The following is a 23,391-nucleotide window of genomic DNA, read 5'->3' on the forward strand; positions in this document are numbered from 1 at the left end:
TGCTTCTTCTTTAGACATTTCTGGCAAGTCCAACATTTATTGCCCACCCCACATTACCCTTGAGAAGGTCATGCTGAGACACCACCTTGAAATGCTACAGTCCATCACAGTGACTTTTATATAACTGAATAGCTTACTAAACCATTTCGGAGGGCATTTAAGAGTCAACCACATTGCTGTGGGTCTAGATATAGATGGATGGCAAGTTTGCTTTCCTGAAGGGCATGAGTGAACTATTGGGATTTTTATGACAGTTCAGTAGTTTCATTGTCACCATTACTGACATTAGCTTTTAATTCCAGATTTATTTAATAAACTGAATTTAAATTTTCCAACTGCTGTGGTGGCATTTGAATTTGTGATTTATTAGTCCAAGCCTCTACTATTATTCCAGCAACATAACCATTATGGTATCCCTCTTAACCAAGGAATGGAATGTGACATGGGAGGTCCAAAGAGGAGTAACACTTGGGGCTTAGGAGGTGGGAGAAAAACAGACAAAACAGGGATACACACAGACAACTTGCATTTAAATTTTTTTATTTGTTCTTGGGACATAGGCATCATTGAGTAGGACATAATTTATTGCCCATCCCTAATTGCCCTTGAGAAGGTGCTTTCTTGAGCTGCTGCAGTTCGTGTGGCCACAGTGCTGTTAGGGAGGGAGTTCCAGGATTTTGACCCAGTGACAGTGAAGGAACAGGGATATAGTTCCAAGTCAGGATGGTGTGTGACCTGGTGGGTGGGGAAACCTCCAGGCGGTGGTGTTCCCATTCATCTTCTGCCCTTGTCCTTCTAGATGGTCGGGGTTGTGGGCTTGGAAGGTGCTGTTAAAGGATGAGTTGCTTTAACATGAAAAACTGAACCCCAAGGCTCTTCTTGGAGGTGAAAAGAAAATTTGATGCTAAGACAAAGAAGAGGTTATTAGGAGGTGTGATCAAAATCTTGGTCAAGAAGATAAACTCTTAGGAGGGACTGAGAGGTGGAGAGGCAGGAATTATTGAGGGAATTGCAAAGTGGGGCCTGGGCAATGGAAAGGGCAGCTGAAAATGGTGAGATAAAAGCAGCAGGCAGAATAAGAGACTAACTCCAAATCATTTAAAAAAAAGGCTTCATTTCCGCCCCCAGCCCCCGGACTTTTTGAATCTTGATTATTTTAATGCCCTCTGGTTACCTACCCTTCTGTCAGTGGAAACAGTTTGTCCCTATCTACCCCACAAGGCATTGGACCGAGACCCTGCCTGCCCTCTTGGGTGGATGTAAATTACCCCCATGGCATTATTATAGAGAAGTGTAGTTGAGGGCTCCCCAGTGGCTTGGCCAATAGTTATCCCTCAATCAACATATGGTCTGGTCGCTATCACATTTGCTGTTTGTGGGAGCTTGCTGTGCACAAATTGGCTATCGCATTTCCTGCATTACAACAGCGATTACACGTCAAAATGATACTTAATTAGCTGTGAAGTGCAAGCCTTTCTTATCTCTTAAAAAGAAAATTAGCTTTGACGGTTTTGTTTCTGATCGATTTCACATTTGCAAGTTACTTTTCATCCACATATTTCTCCAGGTAGTCATTCGAAGGGGGCTGCTTGTCAGAAGGATCGCAGACTGCTTCCATCACGCCAAGGGGGTTCGGGATCCGGAAAGAGAAAGTCTGCCTCCGAGGTCCCCTTCCAGCCGAAGCAAACGAGGCACAGGAAGAGCTCGGGTTAGTGTTCTGTCGAATAATTCTGGGAGAAACAGAATTCTATGCCACAGGTGTCAAAGGAGGAAAGTGTAATTGAGATGTACTTGACTAAAATTGCCATCTTTTATGTTTTCAGTAGCTTTTACTGTAGCTGGATGATAGGTGAAAAGGAGAAGGAAGAATAAGGCTTTTTTTTCATTTGAAGTACTTCAGCGATTCACACATCCTTTGCGCTCCTCCAGTTCTGGCTTCTTGGCATTCCACTTCACCATTGGCGCCCGTGCCTTCAGCTGTCTAGACCCTTATTCTCTAAAATTCCCTCCCTAAATCACTCCACATCTCTATCTTTCTCTTTTTGTGCCTTGGGACGTTTTATTACATTAAGGGCACTGTATAAACATGTCGGTTGTTAAGACACTCCTCAGAACCTACCTCTTTGACCAAGACTTTGTGCCTCAGTATCAAATTTTGCTTGACAACTTTCCTGTAAAATGCCTTGAGGCTTTTAAACATGTTCAAGGTGCTATATAAGTGAAAGTAGTTGTTATGCAACTACAGCAGCATTCCACTTGCAACGTTAAAGGTCTTCAGGTGGAGCTGGGGCAGAGGTTGTAGAGTTGAGATTTAGTTGGCTGGGGCTTAGGAGTTTCTCAGTGGAATATGTTGAAAAAGGTGGAGATGCAAAGCGGGTGCCACAGCACCACTGCTGTTGAGAAGATGTAATTACACTGTGACAAGTTTACATAGGCAGTTCCCATTATAAAATGTGGAGGTAGGAATTTATAATTGTAAAAGTTGTCACGTTTCTGCATCAGTAGGACGCAAGGAAGCGGGTGCAGATGCAAGATTTTCATTTCTGGATGCATTATTAGCCTTGGAAATGTTTTTGTCAATGCTTAATAGCAAAGTCATTTTTGATTTAAACCAGTGAAGAGACACTTCAGTCAGGGCTCTGACCCTATCCCTCCCTCCCCAATCTGGTGAGATCACCAGAAGCATCTGCTGTGTCCTGCGTGTCAAGAAATAAGCCAGAATCTGCAAGTTGCTGGTCCCTAGTCCTGTTTACCTAGAGTGTGGATTTCCTGATTTTGACAATAGAGTTTACTAGAATTAAAAGCAAAAAACTGCGTGTGCTGGAAATCCAAAACAAAAGCAAAAATACCTGGAAAAACTCAGCAGGTCTGGCAGCATCTGCGGAGAGGAACACAGTTAACGTTTCGTTTCCAAAAAACCCTTCAACAGAACTAAGTAAAAATAGAAGAGAGATGAAATATAAGCTGGTTTATGGGGGGGGGCCGCGTGGGACAAGTAGAGCTGGATAGAGGGCCAGTGATAGGTGGAGATAACCAAAAGATGTCACAGACAAAAGGACAAAGAGGTGTTGAAGGTGGTGATATTATATAAGGAATGTGCTAATTAAGGGTAAAAAGCAGGACAAGCAAGGTACAGATATCCCTAGAGGGGGTGGGGTGAAGGAATCGAAAAAGGCTAAAAGGTAGAGATAAAACAATGGATGGAAATACATTTAAAAATAATGGAAATAGGTGGGAAAAGAAAAACCTATATAAATTATTGGGAAAAAAGGGGGAGATCAGAAAGGGGTTGGGGATGGAGGAAAGAGCTCATGATCTAAAATTGTTGAACTTAATATTCAGTCCGGAAGGCTTTAAAGTGTCTAATCGGAAGATGAGATGCTGTTCCTCCAGCTTGCGTTGAGCTTCACTGGAACATTGCAGCAGGCCAAGGATGGACATGTGGGCATGAGAGCAGGGTAGAGTGTTGAAATGGCAAGTGACAGGGAGATCTGGGTAATGCTTGTGGACAGACCGAAGGTGTTCTGCAAAGCAGTCACCCAGTCTGCGTTTGGTCTCACCCATGTAGAGGAAACTGCATTGGGAGCAACGAATGCAGTAGACTAAGTTGAGGGAAGTGCAAGTGAAATGCTGCTTCACTTGAAAGGAGTGTTTGGGCCCTTGGACGGTGAGGAGAGGAGAAGTGAAGGGGCAGGTGTTGCATCTTCTGCGGTTGCATGGGAAGGTGCAGTAGGAGGGGGTTGAGGTGTAGGGGGTGATGGAGGAGTGGACTAGGGTGTCCCGGAGGGAACGATCCGAGCGGAATGCCACCAGGGTGGGTGAAGGGAAGAAGCCTCAAGGCACTTTACAGGAATGTTGTCAAACAAAATTTGATACTGAGGCACAAAGTCTTGGTCAAAGAGGTAGGTTCTGAGGAGTGTCTTAAGAACCGACATGCTTATACAGCGCCCTTAATGCAATGCCAGAATTAGATGGCTTTGGAACATCCGTATCGGAATTGTGGTTCATGCTGTTCCAGTGTCTCCTATCTGCAACATAACTGGAGCAGCTTAGCTCGGAGCCAGGCTCCACTTGAGATAATCTCTTTTCTTGGACTCGTACAGGACAGAGGAGGCCATTTGGCCCATCCTGCCTGTCCTAGCTCTTTGAAAGAGCTGTTCAATTAATCCCAGTGCCGTGCTCTTTCTGCACCGCTCCGAAAAATATTCCCCTTCAACTGTTTATCCAATCCCCCTTTTTCAAAGTTTGTTAAACTCTGGAATCCCCTTGAGGTGCTTCGCTCCTGCCTCTTCCACTCGGCCTCTGCTTTTGGTCACCTGAAATCTCCTTGCGTGCCTCAGTGTTGAATTTTGTTGGCTAATGGCTTCTGTGAACTGCTGTGGTAAATACGCTATATTCATATGCAAGCAGCTGTTATGAAAATGACAATGGGTTGATGTACTCTGCAGCTGAGCATTCTCATTTTCCTTCTCTCCGTCAGCTTGTGGGACAGAAGTAACTCAAGTCATCTCAGTAGTGATCGAGCCTTCTGATGCCATTGACTGTGTTCGTGGAGGTGACATTATACTTTGATAATCTTCTGCCGCGGAGGAAGGGAGAGGAGAAAGCTACCTTGTGCAGCAGATGTAAAGCTTTGCTTTCCTCCTTTTTTTTGTGTGTGTGTGTGATTGTACAGGCCAAAAGCAGCCCACGGGTGATCAAGGACAGAGCCAGAACAGAAGACGGTCTTTACGCCTAGCCTGTGGAGACAGCAACTCATCAATCAGTGGGTCGCTGACCAATGGAGCAGAAACTCAGAGCAGAACCAAGGACCAGGAAAAGGTTGAGGAAGGTGAAGTTCTCATTTTTTTCTCTCTCCCCCCCCTTACTGTGAAGACCTCATTTTCTTGCCGAGAAGGTTAAAGGGAGAGGAAAGAGCACAAATGGTGACCTCTCCTGTCCTGTCCTGTCCTGCCTTTCCCCTGAGTTCTCGATCTGTATTGTGGTGGTGTCGGAAGATCCTAACTTGATGTTTATCCCATTTCTCCTCCCACTCAAGGAAGAAAAATTGGAAAGGCAGGGTACATAATGTGTTTCTGTTTAATCAAAAGTTGTTGGGCTTTTACTGTAACAAACCTCTTGAAGGATTACAGGAAGGATGTTACAGCTCTGGAGAGAGAGTGCAGAGGAGGTTTACAAGAATGTTGCCAGGGTTAGAAAGGTGTAGCTATGAGGAGAGATTGGATGGGTTGGGGTTATTTTCCTTGGAACAAAGAAGGCTGAGAGGTGACTTGATTGAGGTGTACAAAATTATGAGGGGAATTGATAGAGTGGATAGGATGAAATTGTTTCCCTTGGTGGAGAATTCTAGAACCAGGGGACATAGATTCAAGATAAGTAGCAGAAGGTGTAGCGGGGACATGAGGAAGAACTTTTTTACGCAGAGGGTAGTGGGTGTTTGGAATTCGCTGCCCAAGTTGGTGGTAGAGGCAGAAACTTGAAACTCTTTTAAAAAGTACCTGGACCTGCACCTTAAGTGCTGTAAGCTGCAGGGCTATGGGCCAGGTGCAGGAAGGTGGGATTAGAAAGGGCACCTGGATGTCCTCGGGCTGGCATGGACAAGATGGGCCAAAAGGCCTCCTTCTGTGCTGTAACTTTTCTATGGTTCTATATCATGTGTGTTACGACGTGCTGCTCATTCTACTGAGTTGCCCAAGTGCAGTGCCCAATCTGTACCTGGTTGTTTTGAGTAAACCTAGTAAATCTAAGTGATAAACTGCATAAAATGTAATCAGAATAATGGACTTTGGGCAGAGCGTGTAGCTTGACAATTGGTGAGGGATGGTGTTGGAGAGAAAAGCCAGACATTGCTTGTCTGAAAACTGGTCAAAGATGGAATGTTGATGGTAATCTTTGTGAAATTTACCACCCCACCCCCCCCCCACCCCGCCACCATTAAAAGTTACAATGTTTCACCTGGAACCATGTCCAGGGACCTAATGTGTAAATAAATTGTTTACTCTTAATAAACCGTATTCTTCAGGAAACCACAGTAAACTCTAGCCCATCCCTCGCTGTACCACACCCTTTATCATACCAGCCGTCTGACAATGTGGCTTAACTTGTTTGACACTGCCTCATTGATGTGGACACCGTGTAAACCCCACCTTGTCCATACAATGCCCTTTATTGTTATTATAGAACTGTAGATAAATATAGCACAGAACCAGGCCATTCGGCCCATTGCGTCTGCACCACCTCTTTGCGAAGAGCGATCTAATCCCACTCCCCATTCTTTCTCCATTTCCCTGCATTTGTTTTCTCTCGTTCAAGTATTTATCCAGCTTTCTTTTTGAAGGCTGCTAGTGAATTTGTATCCACCACCCTCTCATTCCGAATCCTAACCATTTGTTGTTTAAAAGAGCATTTACTCGTGCTGCCTCTGATACTTTTACCAGTCAATGTAAATCTGAGTCTTCTGGTTATCGGTCCTTTGGCTATTGGAAACAGCTTCTCTTTATTTACTCTAGGGAAAATCCTCATGGGGTTTTAAACATCCCTATCAGATCTCCTTTTAACCTTCTCTGTTTTGTTGTTCTGTGGTGAATGATGGATCATATTGCGCTCGTCATCATGCATGTAGCACCTATCTCAATATACAAAGGCTGCCTTTACATCCATATGGGGAAAATAATTGAAGTCACTTGGCCCATCTCATCTGCACTGGCCCTTTAGAAAGTGTTCTCCGGTTAGTCCTGCTCCCCTCAATTGAAGAGAGAAAATTTGCAGGGCTTTGGAGAAAAATACAGGAGAGTGGGACCATTTGGATAGCATTTTCAAGCTAGCACAGGCCTGATGGACTGAATGGTCTCTGGTGCTGTACGATTCATAATGTTAGGACGCCTTGGCCCTTTTAAGCTTGAGTCTTCCTTCTGTTGCTCATACTCTGCCTCTGTCTCTGCAATTCTTTAAAAAGACCTCCAATCCCTACTTTCTGCTGAAACAGTCATGAGCTCAAGATTAGAGGAAGTGCAAGTGTAAAAGACAAACTAAAATTTTAGCTTCTATTTGATGAAAAGTTTAATAGATGGCAGCCCCAAGCTTGCCAGTGAATGAAAGTTGCCCAGCAGTGAACCTCGTGCCCTGTATTTTACGAACTGTGCTGTGTTGCTTGTGAAGTGTTGATCCTGTTTCTTTCCCACAACAGCAAGCTCTGAACCCCCTGCCCAGGTACAGCCACCTGCCTCTGCCAAAGCCAAGTGTTCCTCAGACACCACCTCCAACACTTCAGTGCCCAAGAGCATTGCCAGCCCCAAACACCAAACCGATGAAGCAGTGAAGCTGGAGACCCCCACGCCGATCTCGGAGCCAAAGGATCCTCCCAAAGAAGCTGGTAAGGTGGAGATGGGTGCGCCCGCTCTATAAATGGTGTACGTACTGATAGGACAAGTGCTGGGTTGGAGCGATGTAAACACTGGGACTTTACAATGCAGCATGTCCATGTTTTACCAAGCAGAATCAGAGTTAGTAAAAGTTACTTGCATCCCAAGATAGTTTGAAGGCTGAATTCAGCAGAGTTTTGTTTCAGTGAAAAGCCTTGTGCTCATCAAGATGCAAGGGAGTGGGATACTTCTCTACTTGTTTCACCCAGGCTTTTGTTATAATTCTGGGATGAATGCAGGTTAAAGCTTTCTACAGGCTGCCCTGATCACACCCCGTTAATCTCCATCTCGAGAGCCCATCAGTGTCAACATTTCTCTGTCCCCCCCGCAACAGCATATTTCACGGTACCTCTACACGAGACCATCAGTTAACACCAAAACCGTGGGCAGCCTTGTGCTGTGCCCCTTGTTCTCTTCCCCGCACCCCGGGGTTAAGGTTTCGGCCCTAACCTAGTTTCATTCAGAATCTTCAGAGACTCGAGCGGTAGGCGATTTAATTCCCACTCGCCTGGATTCGATCTCTGGCGCCACAAGTGGGAAAACTCAGTTTCTCAGTGACAACGTCTCTTTCACCGCGATTAGTTTAAATATTTGCAGTGAGGCTTTTTTTTTTTGGAAATGGAAACGAAGGGTCTTAATGATGGATCGATCACTCCCGCAGGCCCTCTCTTTAGAAGGGGCATTGTTAAGGAGACCCTCCTTTTCTATCTCCCCCCACCCCCCCACACTTCGGATGAGTGCCCCAACTTTAGGAAGGTGACTTCTTGGCGGTGCAGACGACCCATAAGTAATTCTGTTTTGTTTTCCTCTTCTCAGCTCCTGTTGTGAAACGTGTGCCACGATCCCAGAACCCAAACAGATACAGTAGGGAACCCTGTATGTTTTCTTTCTAGTGAGGCCAGCAAGGACTCGCTACTGCAGCAACCCTGTCCGTCTGCCCTGCCGCTTGTTTGTATGCGTGTGTGTGTGTGTGTGTGTGTGTGTGTGTGTGTGTGTGTGTGTGAGTTGTGGGATAGGTGGGAGGTGGGGGTTGTGAATATACGTATGTATTTGTGTGCTTTTTGTCTGCTAAAATGCTTGTAAATGGCTGTGTAAAACGAGAACTGATGGATTTAGTCACGGATTAGATTTCATGCTTTCCAAAAGTACAAAACGTCACCTCAGATCACCGAGAGATGATGAGGTAGGAAGTTCCTGTGACGTTGGCTGAGCAAAAGGGCTTCATCTAATATGATGCTGTTGACTTAGCAAAAGGTGTGTGTGGTATATCAAATTGTGTCCCGTTAGTGACAGTAATCCACTACATGTTGGCATCGCACTTGGGTAGGAGATCTCGCTTTTTGATTGACGTTACCCAAGCCACTGCCTTACCTCATAGGTTGACTAACTTTACACTTCCTTCTCTCCTTCCTCACTTTTTCCCTGGGCGTTGTTCAACGTGCCCCAGACTGGTGGGAATGGAAGTGGACAACTGACACTGTTCTTGAGCTGACCAGTGGGTGATGCTCAAGAGTAGCCCGCGAGTTGGGGGTGGCTCTGCCCCCTCTGTCTCCTTTTCTTTCAACACCCCAAAAGCAGTAAGCAGCACCGCAATGCGGTGGGGGTTTTTTTTTGGGGGGGGGGGGTGGGGGGGAGGTTGGGGATGGGGAGTTGCCTGTGCAAGCTCTGGGGGTTTGTTGGGTGCCCACATGCCATGCCATATGTGCCGCTTTCCCCAGAGTTTCCTGTGCTTCACTGGTGGAGGCCCTGTCTCTTCCTTGGATCTGGATGGTGACAGCCTGCATCATGACAAACATCATTTCAAAATCTTATGAAGGGCATAAAGTTTGAATTCTGAAGTGAAAGCATTCATATCGTTAATGGGGTTTGCACATCCCATCTTAGGGGACGCGGGTAAGAAGGTAAGCTGACACACCCCTCCATGCATGGACTTTGATTCACCTGTGAGATCATCCTTGACATGTGAGCCTAGTATGAGTGTCAGTCTATTGGACCGTGTGGGCCGTCACTGCCACTTGCCTGTTTTCCCAACAGCTACATGAATAACAGGAGCAGGAACCAATGCTTCACTCTTTTCCACCTCCCCCACCCGGCACCCCTTCTCAATTAGCTCACTAGTTTCGTTGCCTGATAATGATCTGACTGGGTAGAAATTGATTTCAGGACAGACCGTCCTGCAGCTTTAACAGTAGTGTGTGTCTGTGTGTGTCTGTGTCTGTGTGTGTCTTTTCGCCTGTGTTGCTGTTGGGTGAGGGGACATTCCTCCAGCTCTCGTCTTCTCTCGCTCACCTCCAGTGACCTAGACACCTATTTCTGTTGCTGCTCCAACCTTTTGAGGCCCTGGCACTTGTACATACATATCATCAGGTGACAGTGACTGTCTCTGAGAATGTGTGGGTGGGGAAGAGGGGCAGCATTTTCTGATCCCTTTGACAAGATGAAAGCCATAACCTTATTCCTAGGTATGTGTTCTGAGCCTTGCTGCTGACCTAGCCAAGCGGGGATATTGTCTTGCTTATAACAGCCATCCACTAGCTTATCCTAACTCTTCTCTGAATTGCTGCTGTTTTCATTTTTATACTGGGGATTGGGAGCAGAGGGAGTTTAGATACTTGTGGAAACTCACGGATATGTGTTTTTTCTTTTCTCTCCTGGCCCTCTTACCTCTCCCATTTCCCTCCCACCCCTCCAATCTGCAGTGACGAACAGCACCCAGAATCCCGAGAGCCACCTGCCGCCCAAGGCGTTGATCATCGAGCTGGACCACAACAAGTTTAAGTGCAAGATTCCCGAGTGCTCAAAAGCCTTCCGCAAAGCCAAGATGCTGCACTACCACATGAAGTATTACCACGGCATGGAAAAAGCGGAGCCGGAGCAGAGCTCCCCCAAGAGGAGCATGCAGACGCGAGGTTCCTGTGCCTCAGAGGCAGAATTCCTCCTGGACAGTCCCAAGAGACGCCGCACCACCTCAGGTTCTTCACGTGAGTATCTGACTGTAGAAGAAAATTGCACATTGCGGAAAAGAGAGAGATATTGCCAAAGCTTTGCACTCATCGGGACAATCGCAAGAATGCCAAATTTCAGATGATCACAACAATTTATACCACAGGAGAATAGGGTGTTGATTGGTCGGCAGGTTGACGCTGATTGGCCGAGTTGTTGCCAAGGAGAAAGCAACGGGGAACTATAGGCTCCCCAAGCTCCCAGGTAATTCAAAAAAGACGCAAGGCTTGAACATATTTGATTTTGCAGAGAACAGGTCCCTGTGTATTCTAGCTTCCAGCAAGTGTAAATGAGCAATGTTACGACTTCGAATGACAATCTTAAACTGGTTGTTCGTGTAGCTACTATCGCACTCAGGATTGTTCAGCAAGTACTGCCCAATCGCAAAATCACATCTCTAACAGTAGGCAATTTGTTCTAGGTTTGCAAACGGGGACTGGTTAAGTACTGTCTGTACTCTGCATGTTATGAATAACCAAAGGAACATATTCCCCCTCAGTCAAAGGGGGTAGAATTTGTAGGGCTATGGGGAAAAGAACCGGGTAGTGGGACTAATTGGATAGCTCTTTGAAAGAGCTGGCACAAACATGATGGGCTGAATGGCCTCCTGTGCTGTACAATTCTAACTGCTATCCGTATGGATTCTACAGCCTGGTCACTCATTGATGTGAGATGATAATCCTCCATTGAGACTAACAGTTGTGAAGCATTTTGCTTGGGAAATTCTTCCGTGTTGTCACTGGTACTTAAGAATGGATGTGGTATTATGTGTGCGAGGTCCTCTCTTGTCGCCTGTAGGTGTTTCTCTCTTTCACTTGGATCTCAATGAAACATAACAGTGGGCTTGTGAGACTCTTTTTACCCATCCCCCTTAAACATCTGGTGCCATTAGATTCTAGATTTTGTCTTTGCACACTGGGGTAGTGCGTAGAGAGAGTGTTTTGAGCTGTAGAGTGAATAATTGAAACACTACCTGTTTTTTGTGCTCCTAGTGGGATCAATTTGTGGTAATGAATTAAGGACATCAGTAAGTGAAGTGTTTTCTCCTACCTCTATTTCAGGTAGGATGACAAAGTTTTAGAAGGGTACAGAGGAGGCTTACCAACAGCAGCGACTTTAACATCCTAAGCCACTTAATAGGAGCATTATAAAGCCAGAGTGTTACCACGGATGAGGGACTTGTTATGAGGAGAGGTTGGCAAAGTTAGGATTAGTCTCCTTGGAATGGAGAAGATTTAAAGAGGTTTGCAAGATAATGAAGAGGTTTTGGTTGAGAATTCCCTCCGCAGGGTTACGAGCAGAAGGCAAGGGAGTGGCACTAGGGTGAGTTGCTCATTCAGAGAGCCAGTACAGACATGATGGGCTGAATGACCTCCCTCTGCATCACAACAGTTGTGATTCTGAATGGGTCAATAACCAGAGACCATAGATTTAAAACCAGTGGCAAAATATCTAGAGGGGAGAGGAGTTATCAGAATTTGGAACGCTTCCAACTATGAAGATCCCAAAAATGGAGACTAAGCACAACTGCTCTTTCAAACAGCAGCAGGAGCATGATGGGCCAAATGGGCACCTTCTGTGCTGCAGGTCTCTGATTCTTTTTCAGTCTAGTTGAATTAAAGTGTGGAAGAATCTGCATGTGTTTTAGTGTGTGTATGATGGTTATATCCAGATTCAGATGGATAACCAGTTAATCCTCTACTGCTCTTTTAATACTGCCATGGGATATAGAGTCATCGAGCTTTACAGCACAGAAAGATTTTTACATTCTCCTAAAACAGCTAGCTTTGATTTACTTTTTCATCCGAAACACAGCACCTCCAACATTGTGGTGTTCCCTCAGAACTGTGCTGAAGTGTTAAGTCTAGATGATGGTGCTGGACCCAGTGACCTTTTGCATCAGTGTAAATTATGGGGACCTGACTCAGAGGTGAGAATTGCCACGTCTATTACAGACTTTATAAATACACTGATACACCTTTGCGCTGAACAGAGCAAATACTATTACCTGGAAAGTTGACGAGATTCCCCCCCTCACCCTCCTCACCTGTTTTCCCCATTCGTACTGCCGGTCTCAGCTGCGGTGTTTGTGGTTCCCTTCCAGAATGGTCCCAGAATGCGTCTCATCGGGACTCACAGCACTCCAGCGCTGACCTCAAAGCTGCAAAGCTCAATGATAAGCGACGGATATCAGCTCCATCCTCTCTCGACATAGCTGCACAGTCTAGGCTGTCCGTCCGTGAGAAAAGCAAGGACAACCAGACAGAGAGGTCTCATCGGAAACTGCAAGACCGGGAAAGGGGCTTCACGGAAAGCGGTAAGAAGGCGCAGCATATACCCTGAAAATGACACCAGTGTCCAAGGACTGTCTTTGTTTATTTCCGTCTGAAATATTAAGTGCGCAGAGTTTGGGTGCACCAGGGACAGATCTCAAATAACATCCTTTGATGATCTGACTGTGCCATCTGTTAGCAACTGACCGTTGCCCTCACCAGAGTTAAATAGTGGCTCAGCCCCAATTGTTCTGATGTTGCCCTGGAACGTTATTACATAAAAGAAGCCAGCTGCGTGGCGTTCCGGTCGTGGGTACCATTGAGTGGACAGGTGTAGGTTTGCTGCCATGCGAGGAGATGGTGGCTTAATGGTAATGTTGCTGGATTAATAAGAGGTGCAGGCTTATGCTTTGGGAACATGGGTTCAAATCCCACCAGAGAGCCGGTGGAATTTAAATTCCATTGGTAAACATCGAATATAAAACTAGCATCAGTGATTGTGACCATGGCAGATATCATCAATTGTCGTAAAAACCCATCTGGTTCACTAATGCCCTTTTTAAATTCTTTCATGGGATGTCGGCATCACTGGCAAGGCTGTCCCCAATTGCCCTTCAACTGAATGGCTTGCTCGGCCATTTCAGAGGGCAGTTAAGAATCACTGCATTGCTGTGGGTCCTGTGTCACATGTAGGGCAGACCAGGTAAGCACAGCAGATTTCCCCCCCTAAGGGCATTAGTGAACCAGACGGGTTTGTTTTTTTTTAACAACAATCAATGATAGTTAAAATCTGCCATCCTTAGCTGGTCTGGCCTACACGTGAGTCCAGACCCAAAGCAACGTGATTGACTCTTAACTGTCCTCAAATGGCAATTAGGGATGGGCAACAAATGCTGGCCTTGTCAGCATCCCATGAAAGAATAAAGGGAAAAAAAAATCTCCCTTTATCTGCGGTTCTTTGTTGAGCCCTTCTTAACCGCCCGGCTGTGGATGTGGGTGGCTGTATTAACCGACTCTCGCCGTCGTCCTCAGGTTTTTGGATGAGATTGGCACTGCACCAGGTCCTGCAGACTAACTGTGTGTGTGCGTGCAGTGCTGCGCCAGTCTCTGCAGATTGTCTGCGTGTAGCCCTGCTCCAGGGTCCTGCAGGCTAACTGTGCGTATTTGCCGTTGTGTGTCGGGAAAGGGCTGTGCCACGCGCACACCGGGCTACAGATGAGTTGCATCATTACCAAGTCAGTTTTTCTCTTGGTCTGAAATGATTGAGTTGCACCCCTCCTGCACCCTCCTCCCACCCCATTCACAGGAACGCGAGAGAGGAACAAGGAGAAAAAGATTCGAGATTTCCTAAAGGTAAAGCTGAAGAAGAAGAAGAAGAAGAAAAAGAAGTTGAAATCTGGTGAGATGTCTCTGCCGTCTGTAGGAAATGTTCAAGTCTGTAAACGTGCACCGCGATAGACAAGGCAATAACCATTCAGCAGTTGGTGCCTTGACGTTCTGCCTATTTTCGAAAACCGAACCAACAAGGTTCTTGGTTCAGTCCACTAGGAGCAAGAGGAGGCCGTTCAGCCCCTCAGACCTGTGCTGCCGTTCAGCGAGGTCATGGCTGAAGCGTGACCTAACTCCGTCTGTCCCATATCCCTTTGGTTAACAAAAAACCTATCGATCTCGGTTTTAAAAATGAGCGACTGATCTGGAATCTGTTGCCGTTTACGACAACAATTTTTCGTGGTGTCTCCCGCGTGTTGCCGAGTAACTACCTGGCTCCGTCCAGGCATGAGGGAATGGGCACTGGATGGGATGCTGGAGGGCAGGCTGGCAGTGTCTTTGGAAGTGCGCCAGTTGGTGCCTCAGGAGAGGAGTGGCTAAAACTGATGGTAGGGTGGGATGGATTAAAGAGACAGCTAATGAGGTGGGTGAACGGGCTAAAGAGTGGCAGCCGAAATCCAATTTTACTAAGCGCGAGGTGATGCCATTTTGTCGGCATTAAGTATACCATTAATGGAAGCAGTCTCAGTGAAAGAGCAGAGGGACTTGACAGAGGGGTTGGTGGAGGTGTAAAGCTCATGGGACATTATAGGCAATGCCTCACGTTGATAAAGCTCTAAAAAAAGGCCAATGATTTCTAGGTTTCAGAACAAATGATATATAATATAAAATCCAAGAGGTAACAATAAACCTATATCAAACTTTAATGAGTCTTCTGTGTAAGATATAAGGCTCTACACTATAGGTACAGAGGCGGTACAATGGTTACATTATAGATTGCCTGAGTGAACAAGTACGAAACGATACAACTGTTTTTTTTTTCATTAAGGCAGTATAGATTATGTGGCGATACATTAGAAGTATTTAAAATTCTGACTGGGATTGTCCAGGTAGAAGCTGACTGTTTCGAGTAATCGAGGGAGGTCACAGATACAGGATTAAATGCAAGAGGTCTGGAGAAATTCTTTCACATGAGAGAGTTGTGAGGCTGTGGAATTCTCAGGTCAGCAATTGAGGCAGATTCTACGTAAACGTTCGAGATTAGCTGGGGGGGGTGCGGTTGAAAGGATGTGGGAAGATCGCGGGGTCAGTATGATTAGGACTGTTTTCTGGCATGAAAGGTGAGTCCTGACATGGCCTGAATGTTATAAGTTTCTACACATGGAATAATCTTTAACCGTCCCCTTTTGGTGCTAGGGATTTTTAAAATTAGATTCTGCTTCTAATTGTCCCCTTAGGCTTTGGTACATATTTTAGATTTTTTTTTTTTGTTGTTCCATTATTCTGACATCAGGTGGTGGTGGTGTGATTTTGACGTGGTGTGTGTGCTGCCGCCCAACGCTGTGCTCCATGCTCACATCATAATCCCTTTTCTGAATGAATTAATGTTCTGCTTCTCCACTCCCCCACCCCTCCCCCCGGGTTTATGTCATAAGACACCTTCCCCAGCTTCATCTGGTCTCACAAACTCAAGGTGGAGAGACATGACGTAATGGTGATGTCACTGTATTAGTAATCCAGGGAGAACGCGCTGTGGAGACATGGGTTCCAGCTGGTGGAATTTAAATCCATTAACAGATGTGGAATTGGAAGCTAGTCCCAGGGGTGGTGACCGACTATCGTCGATTGTTCACATTGATGTGGAGGAAATCTGTATCCTTACTTGGGTCTGGCCCACATGTGACTCTAGACCAACGTGGTTGACTCTTAACTGCCCCCTGAAATGGCCTCGCAAACCCACTCAGTTCCAGCACAATGAGGGATGGGCAAACAAATGCTGGCCTTGTCAGTGATGCCCACATCCCACAAAAGGACAAACAAAAAGAACGATTCTAATTTCTGTTTCCCTACGGTTGAATATTGCAATTCATCTCCTGGTGACGATTGAGTTGTTTCCAAAATGTAGATGCCTAGTTGGCATCGTAGGTAACGCGGCGCCGCCCTTTTCAGCCCTGGGAATTCTCCGAGACAAAGGAGACGAGCTTTCCCCTCTCTGCTGGACGTAACAATTGCCCCCTCAACTCTGCAATAAAAGCATTTTGTTTGTGCAGCGTCGAGGAAGCTTCACTCTGGCTTTGGATCCCGGCACTGGGTGATGGGGAGTGATTGCTAAGAAGAAACGCTAGGCAGAAAGCAGTTGACGAGATATTATCTAAGGTCGCTCTGAAACGTCGTTCAGACCAAAGGGGCGCCCGAGTTAAATTATGTATAGTTCGCTGCCTCACTTCATTACAGGTTTGTGATGGGTGGGGAAGAGTTATGTAAAGTGGGTGTGGTACTGGATGACCAGTGGGGTGGGGGGGGTAAGATGAATCTGGGTGTTGGTGGAAAGTGGGGGCAGCTTTAACGTGACAAAATTTGAAATAAATGCTGCCAAAATACCGCGGAAGATCTTTGATCAGGGGTTCCACAGGGAGCCAGTTTTCCCTTAACTAAATGCGTGTCTCCGGTCAGGGACCTGTGACCTTTTTTGTTCCCTACAACACAGCCGATAGGGCAGACAACCCGTGGTGTGTCCGGGGCCTCTGCAGCTGCCGGGGTTAGGAGGATATGAGGATTCGCTCACTCTTATCATCCTCCTTTCGTGTTTACTCGGTGCCCAGCCTCTGCTCGGTGCCTCGCCCAAAACGGCGTTCCTCACCGGCAGGGTTTAAACCCGCATCTTGTCAACCTACCGCGCGCCCCCCCCCCCACCTCCCTCAGGCTGGGAAGCAAAGTGTCGTTGCCCCGTTTGACAGAGAGCTCCCCCACCCCATCCCCTCGGTTATCTTGATGCCTGTCTCTTTTTTTGTTTTTGCTTCAGCCCAGTTTGTGCAGTGTTGTTGGGCAGAATGTGCTGACATCTTTTTGAATTCTTTGATCGCAGAGTTTTCTGGCAGTGAAGAGAACATAGATGTCTCCAGAGATTTCCCACCTAAAAAATCCACATTCCCTTCTACCAGATCTTCCTCCTCTTACAAATTTCCCTTCTCCCATAAATACACATCTTTACGCAGTTCTGACACTGGATACTACATGGAAGGACTGAAATTTGACGGTTGGTGACCTGATTATATTTTTCTTTTTCCACGTTCTCTCCAGAATAGAGTAATGCTGCTGTCCGATATTGTATTAAAAATACGCTGGGATGGAAAGAATTTGCATCTGTTTGTATAGTGCCTTTCACAGCCTCAGGACATTCCAATTATTTCCATGAAGTGCAGTCATGCCATGAATTTAAAAGTGAAGATTGGAAGTGACTTGATAGAAAGTCTTTTCGATTATGGAAAGGATAGATGTAGAGCAAGTATTTCCATTTGCAGGGGAAATTAAAACTGGGGGCCATAAATGTAAGACAGTCACTAATAAAATTAATAGGAAATTCAGGGGAAACTTCTTTACCCAGCGAATGATTAGAATGTGGAACTTGCTGCCACAGGATGTAGTTGAGGGGAATAACATAGATGTTTTTATAGGAAGTTATGCGGGAGAATAGGGTTAGATGAAGATAGATTGTGAGGAGGTTTGCATGCGGAATTAACTCTGGACTGTCGTTCGATGTAATGTCAGGAATACATTGAGCTGTGTGATTATTATGGGATTTCTCTCAGATAGCTAGAATCAATACATAAGCACGTGTGATTGCAACCTCTATAACCTAGTTGAAGGTTTAAGATTTGTATGTGTAACATGCACCATAATGGATACCAGGAAGTGTGACTTAGACAGTTTGCAAGTTAGTGGGGAAGTAATCTGAAGCCAGTTACTAGGAAATTTCAGTGTAATTCAAAGAAGAGTCACATCCCTGCATGCGTAAGTGCAGTTATATTGCGCAGACTTCTTAAAAATTGGATGGTATCATCTGGGTGCCGTACATTACAGCTCCCTGCTGCATTCTGCAGAGATACCAGACAGATAGAAACACCAGCTTCTGCATAACCAGAAATCTCTGTTCTTATAGTAATTCCCTGAACTCTGGCGGGAACGTAGCACACGAGTCAATCCAGAAATATTCAGAGGCCATGCTGTGCTAACCTGGGCCAGCTGTTCTCTTTTAGCCTTTGTGTTGCATGTAAAAAAAAAAGGCTTGCGTCTAAATAGCGCCTTTTGCAATCACAGGATGTCTCAGCTTTATAGCCACAGCTGCAATGTAGGAAAGTTACTATGCAGTGGTCATTAAATCCTTTTTTTTTGGGTTGTTTTTGATAAGAAATTTGCCAGCAACATTTTGGGTTTCCAAAGCTTAGAAAAATCAGCATGCAGGCAGATTATGTGTTCAGTTGGAATTTTGGGGACAAGCAAGGGAAGGAATTACAACACAGTTTAAAACAAAAAGCAGCACTAGTGTCACTTGAGGCAATATGACTGAAGTTCAGAATCAGCAGAAATCTAAGTTTGTGGAAAAATGTGAATCTTTTAAGATTTTCAGTTCAAAGTTAAGTCTAGATCAATAAATAAAATCTAGTTTTAACTTTTAACTTTTAAGATGACAAAATGCCAGAAAAAGGTTTAAAAAAAACGGGAGTGCCAGTGACAAAAGCAATGTGAATTATTCAGTGAAACATGATTTTTATCAAAACTGAATAAACTTTGGAGGTCCCACAGCTCAACAACCAACAACTTGGATATACGTAGAGACGTTGTAAATGGAAGCATGGGCCACAGGGACTGAGGAGAGGTTGCAAATGGTGGCTAAAAGGTTGGTGAAAGTTCTCCGGAAGGTTCTGAAGGAAGAGAGGGAGAGGTAGGTGGAGCAGCATAAAGAGGGGATTCCAGAGAGTGAGAGCTGGGTGGGGAAAGATAAGTTGCTGAAGGTGGGACATAGACAGGGGCAGGAATCGGTGTGTAAGAGTCTAGAGTCAAGAGGAGCCAAGATTAGAGAGGGAGTTGTGGAGATGAATGAATTGCGTTTACCCAGTTATGCCAGACATGCGCATGAAATGAACTAAGATGCACAAGTCCTGCAATAGGACACATGTTTCTTTAGAGACTGGTGAGCTGTACATACAATTCTATCTATATATATGATATATATATATGTATGTGAGATGTTTTTCTTGTCATGTGCAGTGTACCAGTGATCTGTTTCCTTTTATGCACAGAAGGCTTAGACACTTGCAGTCATCGACACCAAACCGCGTACACTCTCTCTCTCACACACACACACACACCCTACATTTTGAACAGGCGCGAATGGACCAGTGCTTTACTGATATTTGTTTCCATCAATGTGGATAGTGTGATAGTTTAATCTGACAGCCGTACTAATGTGTCAGATATTTCAGATGATGACCCAACAAGTGACTCTTCGACGGACAGTCTCCTCTGGAGTGAAGACGAGTACAATCAGGACGTGGATGTGACCACCAACCCCGACGAGACAGGGGATGGGGACGACAGTCAATTAGAAATTGTGCGCTGCGTCTGTGAGGTGGAGGAAGAAAATGAGTTCATGATTCAGGTATTGGTAAAACGTTAGAAAACAAGGAAACACAATGATTGCAATAAAAGTTTTAACCATAATAATTCATGTTCAATGACCAGAGGACAACTGACTTGAGCGAGTTACTTTTTAAAAGAAAAACAATCCAAGGTGGGATGCGGTGGTGGGAATAAGGAGACTCTATTTTTACTCAGTGAGTTGTTCCAATCTGGAAGGGAAGTGGAAACAGATTGAATACTAAGGTCTAAAGGGAAATGGACAAACATTAGAAAAAGAGAAATTTGTAGGGCTTTGGGGAAAGAGCAGGGCAGAGGGACTGATTGGATAACTCTTTCAAAGAGCTGGCACATAGCTGATGGGCCGAATGTTGGTCTCCTTTACTGTCTGATGATATAAGCATTCAACTATTTAGTGTGCTCAGAAGGCAGAAAGCTTGATAGGCTTAAGAAGAGTTCACTTTATTTTTACTATGCTAAATGTCATCAAGCTCCATGGTAATCCTATATCCCTTTGTGGGGTGGGGTGGGTGGTGGTAAACAGAATCTGCCCTGACCTGTCACTGAAGAACACTTTATTTTACTCTCCTCTTCGACAGTGTGAGGATTGTTTGTGCTGGCAGCATGGTGTCTGCATGGGCTTACTGGAGGATAGCGTGCCAGAAACCTATACTTGCTACATCTGTCGTGATCCACCAGGTGAGTGTTGGCCAGATAAGAATGCGAAAGCGGCATGACTTGTATATTGCATCGTTCAAAGCGGCACGAATGCATTGCATGCAGCGAATGACTTTTAACGGCGGGGGGGCGCAGGGTGGGGGGTGGGGGGGTGGGTGGTAACGTTGTGGTAATCGGGACCAGTAATCCGGAGGCTCAGACTCGCGCTCTGGACAGGAGTTAAAAAAAAAACCCATCACTGCAGCTGGAGGAATTTAAATTCAATTCAATTAATGCATTCAATTCATTGATAAACCTGGAATAAAAAGCTAGACTCGTTAATAAAGATCATGAAACCACTGGATTGCCATAAAAGCCCATCTGGTTCACTAATGTCCCTCAGAAGAGGGAATCTGCTGTCCTTACCTGTCCTGACCGCCATGTGACTCCAGACCCGCAGCAACGTGGTTGGCTCTTAACTTCCCCTGTGAGATGGCCGAACAAGTCACTCAGTTGTATCGAACCGCTACAGAAAAGACAAGTAGCACGTTGGATGTACCCATACAATAAGAACTGCAGAGCTTCAAGAAGGTGGCTCACCACCTGCCTTCTCGAGAGAAATTAAGGATGGGCAGTAAATGTAGCACTCTTCACTACATCACTTTACGGCCATGAAAGCATTTTTGAAGTGCACTCACTGTTGCCATGTATGAACCATGACAGCCGGTTTGTGCACAGCAAGCTCCCACAGCAGCAGTGTGATAGTGACCAGAAGTTTTGTTTCAGTAATGTTCGTTGAGGGATAAGTATTGGCCAGGACAGGGGGATACACCCTCTGCTCTTGCAGGAGCGCAGTGGGTTCTTGCGTATCCACCTGAGGGCGCATGGGACCTTGGTTTTACATCTTAAACTGAAAGAAGGCACCACCAACAGTGCAGCGCTCCCTCAGTACTGCACTGGAGTGTCAGCCTTGAATTTTTGTGCTGAGACCTTTTTGGAGTGGGACTTGAGCCCACAACCTTCCGAACCAAGCTAGGATTGTGACCTATTGAGCCATGACTAATACAGATGAAAGTTTGACTCTTAAAGTAATACTAATGGGGTTGACCGGAAACCGTGCGTCCAACCTCTCTGGTTCTGCGAAGAGCGTGGGAAATGTTCAGTTCTCGGTCTTTAACCCTCGTTGTTTGACCAGTGCCAGCTGATTGACCTGTTGCTTTTTTTTTTGCTGCAGATCAACGTTTGAGTTCCAGGTACTGGTACGACAAGGAATGGCTAAGCAACGGCCACATGCACGGCCTCACCTTTCTGAAAGAGAATTATTCCCACCAGAACAGCGGGAAGATAGTTTCGACGCATCAGCTGCTGGGAGATGTGCACAAGGTGATTGAGGTACTGCATGGGCTGCAGTTGAAGATATACATCCTACAGTAAGTAAGAGCGTTGGTAGTTTTAACATTCGGCCCAAAAGGCCATCGCCTCAGTGGGCCTCAGCGTGTCACGTCAGCCAGGGACCGATTGCCCAAGTATTTGACCAAGGTGCTTTCCTGATGCCAGCTGCGCAGTCAAGATGGGAAGAGGTGCTGGATGATGTGTTCCGTCACTGAGTGGGAATGGGGGGAAAGGCTCTGCATTGTTCTAGCTTCATGCTCGAGAGTAACTTACAAGAAGCTTGGACTGGTAATTGCTGTTCTGACTGGAGGGTAGCCTGGTGATGAGGGGACTCCATTTTAAAGCTTCTTGTATGAGGCAGTTTTATTGTCAAGGGGAAGGGCGGTGTGTGTAACAATACATATATATTACCATTCGTTTGTGGTCAAATTAGTATTTTTATTATGACAGTACTTCTTCTATAACAGGATTTCTAGTTATTCTTTTACCAAAGGCTTGTCAAGAGTCTGGCCTTGTGACCTATTTGTAGTCATAGAAAATGAAATTTTAATTTTGAATTGTTTCTTCCTGTGTTGAAAAGGCAGCTTTACATCTGACAGGCTCAATATTATTCAATGATTAAGAACACTGGGCAGAATCTTCTGGAGGTGACAGGGTTCTCAGCCCCTGCCTGGAGAGACGGCATAAGACCATAAGACATGGGAGCATAAATTAGACCATTCGGCCCATCGAGTCTGCTCCGCCATTCAATCATGGCTGATAATTTTCTCAACCCCATTCTCCCGCCTTCTCCCCATAACCTTTGATCCCCTTACCAATCAAGAACCTATCTATCTCGATCTTAAATACATTCAATGACCTGGCCTCCACAGCCTTCTGTGACAATGAACTCCATAGATTCACCACTCACTGGCTAAAGAAGTTTCTCCTCATCTCTGTTCTAAAAGGTCTTCCCTTTACTCTGAGGCTGTGCCCTCGGGTCCTAGTCTCTCCTACTAATGGAAACATCTTCCCCACGTCCACTCTATCCAGGCCTTTCAGAATTCTCTAAGGTTCAATCAGATCACCCCCCCCTCATCCTTCTAAACTCCATTGAGTATAGACCCAAAGTCCTCAAACATTCCGGCAAGACTGTCCCACGCCTTCCACTCCCCGCCTCCCCCCCCACCTTGCCTCTTATCGAGAAGACCTGCTGCATCTTGTGGTGAGCCTTCCCCTAGCATCAGGACCCCTCGGGGGTGGAAGTCCTGCCCCTGAGAGCTGCAGGCCAATCGGGGCAAGAGGCTCTTCTAGACTCAGCAGCGCCACCAGGGAGGTGGCGGCTGCTGCCGGTACTGCACCCACCGGAGGTCTCGGATTACAGAGAGATCCAGGCGCAGGTGGATGATGGCGGGAAGGGGGCTGTAGGGTGGGGGTTCACGGGGGAGTGGGGGGTGTGGGGTTCAGCAGCAAGGGTGGGACATGGTTCTCAGCGGGCCCACCTTCTCATTGAGCGCCTTCGAACAAGGGGCCCCCAGAAGCAAATATGCCAGTGTTTGCTTGTTGTGAGCCCTGCAAAGCGAACCCCCCCACCCCCCACAACCGATTAAATGTGCCCCCCGCTGCCACCACCAAACTCGGCGCAGGAGGGCGGGTGGGGGCAAGATTCCGCCCTCTATTTCCTTGAAATCTGCCTGTTATAATGTCAGCATTTATCATTGAAGAAATAGCTCCCTAACTACCAATCTTGTTCCATGACT

At 46.0% G+C, this 23,391-nt stretch overlaps 1 protein-coding gene across 6 annotated transcripts in view; it reads left to right on the top strand.

Annotated features, from left to right (window-relative positions):
* Positions 1-23,391, top strand: part of LOC121287397 (PHD finger protein 20-like) — an 85,619-nt gene that overhangs the window by 54,599 nt on the left and 7,629 nt on the right. For 3 of the 6 annotated variants that reach the window (XM_041205236.1, XM_041205235.1, XM_041205237.1), the window contains 12 exons: positions 1,568-1,708; positions 4,481-4,555; positions 4,676-4,831; positions 7,187-7,372; positions 8,238-8,297; positions 10,121-10,402; positions 12,529-12,741; positions 14,004-14,096; positions 17,052-17,222; positions 19,441-19,625; positions 20,203-20,302; positions 21,495-21,690. In XM_041205236.1, the coding sequence (XP_041061170.1) occupies positions 1,568-1,708; positions 4,481-4,555; positions 4,676-4,831; positions 7,187-7,372; positions 8,238-8,297; positions 10,121-10,402; positions 12,529-12,741; positions 14,004-14,096; positions 17,052-17,222; positions 19,441-19,625; positions 20,203-20,302; positions 21,495-21,690 (1,858 nt within the window). The remainder of the gene's footprint in view (positions 1-1,567; positions 1,709-4,480; positions 4,556-4,675; positions 4,832-7,186; positions 7,373-8,237; positions 8,298-10,120; positions 10,403-12,528; positions 12,742-14,003; positions 14,097-17,051; positions 17,223-19,440; positions 19,626-20,202; positions 20,303-21,494; positions 21,691-23,391) is intronic. The other 3 variants (XM_041205238.1, XM_041205239.1, XM_041205240.1) reach the window with 3 other exon arrangements.

This window comes from Carcharodon carcharias, chromosome 14 (assembly GCF_017639515.1).
Source record: "Carcharodon carcharias isolate sCarCar2 chromosome 14, sCarCar2.pri, whole genome shotgun sequence".
Taxonomy (NCBI): Eukaryota; Metazoa; Chordata; class Chondrichthyes; order Lamniformes; family Lamnidae; genus Carcharodon; species Carcharodon carcharias.